Source organism: Notolepis coatsorum (genome assembly GCF_963971535.1).
Source record: "Notolepis coatsorum genome assembly, chromosome: 5".
Lineage (NCBI taxonomy): Eukaryota > Metazoa > Chordata > Actinopteri > Aulopiformes > Paralepididae > Notolepis > Notolepis coatsorum.
The window spans coordinates 8,449,913-8,459,004 of record NC_140169.1 but is presented as its reverse complement, the minus strand read 5'-3'; the positions used below and the strand labels follow the sequence as shown (position 1 = coordinate 8,459,004).

Genomic DNA, 9,092 nt, shown 5'->3' with positions numbered 1-9,092 from the left:
AATATTTGATGCGGCCCAGCCTCACCCAGACTCTACCTCCAGCGGCCCCCAGGTAAATTGAGTTTGAGACCCCTGCTCTATGGTGTTTTAGCTAGCAGCGCTCTGCAGACTAACGCTAGCTCCTACTGCTAAAAACATACTCTATGGTGTTTTAGCTAGCAGCGCTCTGCAGACTAACGCTAGCTCCTACTGCTAAAAACATACTCTATGGTGTTTTAGCTAGCAGCGCTCTGCAGACTAACGCTAGCTCCTACTGCTAAAAACATACTCTATGGTGTTTTAGCTAGCAGCGCTCTGCAGACTAGCGCTAGATCTTACTGCTAAAAACATACTCTATGGTGTTTTAGCTAGCAGCGCTCTGTAGACTAGCGCTAGATCCTACTCCTAAACACACACTCTATGGTGTTTTAGCTAGCAGCGCTCTGCAGACTAGCGCTAGATCTTACTCCTAAACACACACTCTATGGTGTTTTAGCTAGCAGCGCTCTGTAGACTAGCGCTAGATCTTACTCCTAAACACACACTCTATGGTGTTTTAGCTAGCAGACTGTCTACAAACTGTCTATTCATGGCTCAGGCACCACTTGCTAGTTCTAGACTAGAGAATAGACGGCAACATGGCATCCACAGTCCAACATGGACAAACTCAATCTATTAAGCCGTAGGGTGACCATAGGCTAGCCGTGGATAGTAGGGACTTGTTGAGGCAACTTCAAATTTTATAAAATGTTTTACATATTATGAAAGTACAGATTCATACCTTCAAAATAAGCCATCACTTGAAAATTGAAAGGTGCGTTAATACATTTGTTTATCTGGCTTACTGCTGCAGATTCAAGCCACGCAATAACAAAGCGCAACATTCAAATAAGGACAGCATTAGGTTGCAATAAATCCACTCGAACAAAATTAGTTTGCTCATAAAATCCGTGACATTCTAAATGTTTTTTTTTTTTTTTTATTATCTTTTTCCCCCTCCATTTTCCTCCGATTTTCTCCCATCCCAATGTTAGTCGTATGCCAATTCCCAGTCCCTTCCTGGTCGCTGCGCACTTACCCCCCACAGTCAGATCATCTGGGAGAGTGGAGGCTATCACATGCTTCCTCCGACACACGTCCAGCCAATCAACCGCTTCTTTTCACCTGGCAGCGCGGATCCTCCCTGAGAGGGCGTAGCGTGTGGAAGGATCACACTATCCCACTCAGGTCCTATCCGCGCTTAGCAGGCGCCCCGACCGAACTGTAGGAGTCGCTGTTTACAACGACCCGGACCCACCCCGCCAGCTTCTCCCACCCTCTAATACAGCCAATTGTATTAGTGTGAACGGCCAGCCAAGCTGGTGACAACCCCGGAGCTTCGGGGTTGGTGACGAATGCAATCTCCACTACGCCACCTAACCGCCCTAAATGTGTTTTAATGTTGTTTAATGACAATACACCCGAGTCCCGACTCGCGTTTTATGATGAAGGTCTTTTTAATATAGACACTGCGTTTGTCACAATTTAAGTTGCTGTAACTTATAACGTTAAGATAAGTGTATTACATTTTCGTTCTCTCTGCTAAGAAAGGAGTGCTTGTGTGCTTGTGTGTGTTTCAACACCTCGTTAACACTTTGGGTGCCGGGAGCCGTCTTTAGACGTCTTTGCTGGCCATGCTAAAGTTGCCGGGGGACGCTGTACGTCGTCTTTATATCAATATTTCAAAAATCCGCGATCGGATTCATAATGTCCCTCCGCTGGCCTGAGATCCACCAGCAGGACCCACTGAGCTCTCTGGCGGTTCAGGAGCGCCATCTGGTGGCCGATCGGCGCAAGCGCTTAACAGGAAGCGCACTAGAGGTTTTGCTAGACGTCCGTATTGCTTCCGGCCACTCGGTACATGTCCCGTGACTCTAGCTCGTCACTCTACATAGCGATCGATTGCCAATAACTCGATAAACAACATGATTTGGACGTATATACCATTATACAAGCTGGAGATGGACCGGGTAATAATATATCCCATAATGATAAAATTTCTACTCGACGATGATCGCCCAACGGCGCGCGGAGACTGGGGTGAGTTTCAGCGTGTAACGTTACCGTCTTCGATAATAACTGATATTATCAACATTTGACCCACATTAGATGATTGGTATAACGCTGCCCACGGAATTATAAACGCCCCCTCGCCCATCCGGTCAACATCAGATGACGTGTAGTAACTTCTAGAAGTACGTCTAGTTGGAATTTTTTATATCGCGCTGATTGCCATCAAACTGTATTTCATCATCAATATAATGCATTTGGGGCTATATATCACGTTCTGGAGAAAGCTGCAGAAAGAGATGAAAACATACTTATACATTAGACCATACTTTACTATGAATATGTGAATGAAAAAGTTTAACGTTGCTACACAATGAACAATACATATAGGACTTTGAATGGGCCCTAATAATGGCAATGTAGCAATAGAATTTAAAAAGTTATAGCCCTGCAAAGAAGGGGACTTTCTCCATAGACAAATAGCGCTGGCAATCTATGGTATATCATTAATTTAACCTTAGGCAACCAAAGTGTTAAGTACCTGTGAAGATTAATGCATGAAGCACGCACAGACAGACCACCCAGCGTAAAGCCCTCGCCTGTAGTCTTTCCACAGTATTGAGACACAATACTGTCGGACAATCTAACAATAATTAACTCATTTACAAGTTGTATTAAAGTTTGCAAATAAGGGAACAGAGCAATGACATTTCAAAGCAGTCAAAAAAGCAAGATTTCAATTTTTTTTCGATTTTCTGAAGTGCAAGACATTTTCGCATTTTCTGACGCTTGTATCTCGCCGGACTAAGTCGGGTTTGATGACGCCGAGTCACATATTGTGATTTCCAAAAAAGAGGACACTCTGTCCCCAGCCTCAAAATACTTTAAAAAATGATACTTGAAGTTTACTCAAAGATGCCTTATAATTTTTATATATTTAAAGTATGCGTCCTCTGTATGGATAGACAATTATTATTTATATTATTTTATATAACAAAATAATATATATATATATATATAACCAAAGTTACTCAACATGCTGTATTATGCCTAAAGTAATCTCTCTGACAAATCTCACGAAGATTACTTAAAAATCAACCTACAGTATAACAAAATAATAGCTCTTTTCAAGTCTTACTGGACAAAATAAATAACAAAAGAAAATATGAATTAATGTTCTAAATAATACCTCTTCAGCTTTAAATATAAATAAATATATCTTTGTATAAGAGATAAGATAAGAATAAACTTTATTGTCACGAGGGGAACATTTACTTGGAACATCAGTGCTGCATCAGTCTGCGATAACAGTGTAAACAAAGAAGAAGAAAAAAAAGACATTGGACGGGTGCTCTTTGAGAACAGGTGGACAGAATATCCCACGTTCCGCTCTGTGTGCCTTTTAGCAAACCAAGGACAAGGTGAAGCTGCTGATCCAGCTGGCGGACAGCCTGGTGGAGAAGGGCCACGTGCACGTGACGGAGCTGAAGAGATGGGTGAGCACTGTGGACCGACGCTACCGAGACTTCTCCCTCCGCGTGGGGAAGTACAGGGACACCCTGGAGAGGAGCCTGGGCGTCAGCTCTGAGGTACAGCTACAGCGAGGCACACATGTTGCACAGCATATTGTCCATTGCACAAGTACAGTGGCATCAACTTCATCAACTGAACTCCATTGCCTATACACCCTACACACTGTAAAAAAAAAAAAAAAAAAAAAAAAGAAAAAGAAGACTAAAAAACTGCAAATGTCTGGCAGCAACGGTTGCCAAATACTTACTGTCAAATTGCAGTAAAATCAAATACATTTGCATATTACAACCTTTATTTAACGGTTAATATTTTGATAAAAGGTGATTTACTGTATTTTTATGGCATTTACACTTAAAGTAGAGAAACAGGAGTAATCTGTAAAATAATACAGTTAATTTCCTGTGAAAAAACATTTATTTTTTTACAGTGTAGGCTCTGTTACCCATACATCTTTAGTATAGTGGCACAGTGGCTAGCAAACTACCTAGAAGATACTGATAAGATAAACTACACCAGGGGTGGCCAACCCGCGGCTCGCGAGCCGCATGCGGCTCTTTGCCCGTCAATGTGCGGCTCTCCCATCCATAAAAAAAGATTTCTTCTTTTTTATTTTATTTTTTTTACCTTTTTTTTTTATGTCACTCATTCCATAAGGACGTATAATAAACATTTTTCTTTTTTTTTAAATGGTCCATTTGCATGTTCTTGGTATCTGAATCTAGGGACATATATGGATCAGTGTCATAAATAGTGTGTCTGTTACTAGGCTTGAGTAAATTGTAATGAACCAAATGAGAATATCAATTTTATTTAAAAAACTAATTATCTTTGACTGTGAATAACACCATGCTAAAATTGACCAGACCTGAAAAATCTAAGCAAATGAATAAAGGGAATATGATTAAACAGAAGGTTTTGTAGATACAGTACTGAATTCTGCCATCTTTTTTATAATGTAAATTTCTCCACCATTTTTCATCATATTGCAACACCATTTTTTGCAAGACGTTCACAGAAAGGTAGAGAAACGAACTGCATTCTGTTTTATGGCAATAACGTTCAGGTTTGTGGGAGATAATCCCAAAAAATAAGAGAAATAATAAAGTAAATCCAGAAGTCAGATGATTGACAGGGGCTGGTGTGAGCTGGGTAGGGTAGTTTTTCTAAATATGAAAGCCCTGAGTCTCTTCCTTCAAAAGACTACACTCACTTTTGGATGTGCCACTTCCTCCTGTCAATATGCGCCGGTTTCCGACTCAATGCCCTGAGATTTCTATAATCTTATATTTCACTAATAACAGTTAAAATAATTGGTAAACAAACGTAATGCTGAAAATATACAATTTTACTGTATATCTCGGGCTTAAGAGGTTAACCCTGTGAGGCCCAAATTAAAAAGACATTAACAACTTCAGAGGCCAGAGGGTGGGACATATAAACACATTTACTATCAAATAGCATTGTGAGGCTGAACAACAGGACCAATTGACTATACATGTGCTTACATTTTTTTAAATAAACATTCTTTTTTTAAATGGCTAAAAGTGATTTTGTAATTTTGCAACCGTGGGTCTCACAGGGTACTTTTAACCCTGTGAGGCCCAAATAAAAAAGACATTAGCAACTTCAGAGGCCAGAGGGTGAGACCTATAAACACATGAAGGGTGCCGTGACTGAAAAAAAAGTTGAGAAACGCTGGTATATGGTGTGGCTCTTTGTGGTACCACAGTAATTTTTGTGGCTCTTAGTTTCTGACTGGTTGGCCACCCCTGCACTACACAGTGGTGTAGTGGTTAACACTGTCGCCTCACAGCAAGAAGGTCCAGGGTTCGATTCCCGCTTGGGGACCAGGTTTCCGCGATGCCAGGTACCCAGAGTTTGCATGTTCTCCCCGTGTTCGCAAGGGTTTCCCCCCCGATAAGATAAACCCAATGGAAAAACATGCACAACAACAGATCGCTGACGAAGACGGGCAGGAGCACTTGGATTGGTCCCCGGGCGCGGTACCTCGCCGACGCCCTGTCTGCTCCCGGCTGCCCTTGGGGGGAAGGACGACGGGATGGGTTAGGCGCAGAGCTCAATCGCATTGGCGACTGAGAAAAAAGACAATGCATTTGTGTGTGTATTCCAGTGTGTGTGCCACTCCCATTGCATGTCCCAGTTCGTTGCATGCCGAATAAAGACCTCTAAAGAGGTCCTGCATTATTAGTTTAATAGATACCACAGTGCATAAAGCAAGAATCCCAGGGTGTGTCTGATGCATAGAACACACAAGCATGATATGGCACCAGATGCAATCAGCCAAGATAGAGAAAAGAGATTTACATTTGATATTTTTAGACCTGGCAAATGTATTTGTTTCTGTACCGCATAGCCTTATTTGGAGTGCGTTTGATGTCTTTAGAGTGCCAGAAGTGATTGTAAACTTGGGCAAAGCATACTTCCAAGATATTACAATGTGTTTTAGTACTACAGATGTTTTTTTTACAACAGCATGGCAGAGATAGACATCAGGGTGTACTATTTCCCCACTAGCATTCACAATGGTGATGGAAGTAATTATTAGAGCCTCAACATGGGTGATAGGTGGGGAGAGGTGGCAGGGTGCGCTGCTCCTCCCACCAATTAGGGCGTACATGGATGACATGACATTAGTGACAAGGACAGTGCCTTGTACAAAAAGGTTACTAGAGAAGTTAAATGATCATCTCAAATGGGCTAGGTCTAGGATGAAGATTAAGACTAGTAAACCGAGAAGCATTTCATTGACCAGAGGGAAGTGTTAGATTTGGATCAATCAGCCAGTATCACCTCTTCATCTGTTGACTTGTGTGGGTTCTGCGTTGTGTTTATTTCTTTGACGTCTTCTCATACTGGCTGTACAATCTTTGTCATTCCCTTTAATGCAATCCGTAAACCTAAGAATTCGACACTGGACAGCGTAGTACCTTTCTTGGAATCGTTGTTTATTACATAAACAAAAGCCTCAGATGTTACCCATTTCGTATTGTCCTTGAAAGGTCTTTGATGGAACACTAAATTCATTATTCTATCGTCTCTTCTGCTGTTTAGTCCAATGGTGGCTGAGGCCTCGTTGTTAGCCGAAACCCTTCTCCCGTTAGCCGAAGCTAATGATGATGTGTCACCTCCCCTCCCCCCCCCGGCGAGGGTCAGAGAGGGATGAAAGTCTCTGATCCACGTCCGCTCGCGTCAGCTTCGTGTCTAGATCTAACTTACACCCGGAAGGAAACTCACATTTATAGAGGCCCACCCCTCTTCTTGTTGCAATGTGACATGCTGTCATGGCAACTGCTGTTCACCCTTCACACACATTAAATGCCTGTTTCTAGTGGTGTCAAACTCTCGCTCTCTCTGACCATTCTGCTATTTTGACCCAGATCACTATAGCAACGGCAATGTTGATATTAACTTACCCCAAACAAACGCTGTAGCTATCAGCTGGTGATGAGAACAGCACAGCCTCTTCTGCAGGGTGTTAATCAGCTCCTACCACACACTAAACGTCCAAAGCCTGTCTGCACTTTCAATCCTTATCTAACACACTCTCTCTCTGCCTGTCTCCACCACCACATCTACCTCTCTGACCTGGCACCTTTAGATGTTTCAAGTTTCAAGTTTCTTTAATAGTTGTCATACAGAAGTACAGAATACTTTCATACAAAATGCTTCTTACTGTTACGCTCCAAGAAGAAGAAGAAGAAGAAAATGAGGTCACAGTGTTCGGTATAGACATATTGTGAGGTTTTGTCCGCTGCTCACCTACTCGCTCTGTTCCTTTAAGCCTACTCGCTCTGTTCCTTTAAGCCTACTCGCTCTGTTCCTTTAGTTTTCTGTTAATCAATTGCATTCTCCTCACTTCACTAGCCCCCACCCTCGCGTTCGTTTGCTCTTCAGCAGCCACACCCTTGGACTACCTGTCATTATGTGTTTGATTGGTCTGGTGCCGAACACACACTTCTAGTTCAAGTATCAATTACCTTCACGCACCTGTTGTTTATCCGAATTAGTTCCCCTGTGGGCTTTAAGTACCTCGCTCTTCCCCTCTGTCCCTTGTCGGGTCGTTCTGTATCATATCTCTATCACCAAGACTTCTTCGGGAGGTTCTCTGTCTGTTATGCTGTTTTCATCTCCGGCGTGAGATGCGCTCTAGCCTTCGCCTCCTGTCGCCGTTTGCCTGGAAGGAGACACTGGACTGCGCTCTCTAAACTTCCACGGGAGGTATTCCAGTGTTCCACTTCAGACCTCCGCGCAGCAGACGTCCAGACGCGCATCCAGACCTCTGCGCCAGATGCACTCAAGCCTTCGCCACCTGTCGCCGTTTGCCTGGAAGGAGACACTGGACTGCGCTCTCTAAACTTCCACGGGAGGTATTCCAGTGTTCCACTTCAGACCTCCGCGCAGCAGACGTCCGGACGCGCATCCAGACCTCTGCGCCAGATGCACTCAAGCCTTCGCCACCTGTCGCCGTTTGCCTGGAAGGAGACACCGCACTGCGCTCTCTAAACCTCTACGGGAGGTATTCCGGTGTTCCACTCCAGACCTCCGCGCAGCAGATGCGCTCTCCGTACTGGCGCGTACTCAAAGCAGACGCGCACCATCCAGACCTCCGAGCCTGGCGCGCTCTTCCGCGCAGACGCGCTCTTCACTCCAGACGCGCATTCAGACGCACTCCAGATGCGTCCTCCGTACCGGCGCGTACTCCAAGCAGACGCGCACCACTCAGACCTCCGCGCCAGATGCGCCCTCCGTACCGGCGCGTACTCCAAGCAGACGCGCACCACTCAGACCTCCGCGCCAGATGCGCCCTCCGTACCGGCGCGTACTCCAAGCAGTCGCGCACCACTCAGACCTCCGCGCCAGATGCGCCCTCCGTACCGGCGCGTACTCCAAGCAGTCGCGCACCACTCAGACCTCCGCTTGGACAACCCGTTCCCCGTGGCGACGCGCTCGCCCTGTTTTGATCCTGTTCTCTTTACGCACAGCGCCTGGGTGAGTTTTTCATGACTGTCTTTGATCCTATTCGTTTTTTGTGTGTTTAAAGACACTGAAGATATCCTGCTTTTTGTCAGACTGTCACTCACCCAGTGTCAGCTTTTTGGATAGTTCATTTGGGATAATATTTGCTTGAACATCGCTCTCTGTGTGTATTCACACCGAAGATATTATCACTTGGATTATTATTGGGACTTCGCTCACTGTGTGTATTTGCACCGAAGATTCTATCACGTGGATTGTTGTTGGGACATTACTCGCAGTGTGTATTTACACCGAAGATTCTGTCACTGGATTATCTGTTTTGGGACAAGTCACTTCTCCTGTCACCTGCTCGGTTCCCAACTGTTCTCTGAGCTAACCCGCTCTCTCTCTCCCTCTCTGTCCCGTTTCCACCTCGGAGAGCTGCCGAGAGGAATCTGCAGAGCGGCTCTGACGTCATCGTCTATTCCTCAGACGAACCTTCCCGGGAGAAGCTGCAGAGCAGCAACATTCTTCTAATGCCTGTATCCCAGGCC

General features: G+C 44.5%; 1 protein-coding gene across 1 annotated transcript in view; it reads left to right on the top strand.

Annotated features, from left to right (window-relative positions):
• The window catches only part of LOC311229257 (kalirin-like), a gene marked incomplete at its 5' end in the record, with an annotated part of 611,135 nt that overhangs the window by 171,465 nt on the left and 430,578 nt on the right, over positions 1-9,092 (top strand). The window contains 1 exon segment of the mRNA XM_084315324.1: positions 3,435-3,617. Within this exon segment, the coding sequence (XP_084171450.1) occupies positions 3,435-3,617 (183 nt within the window).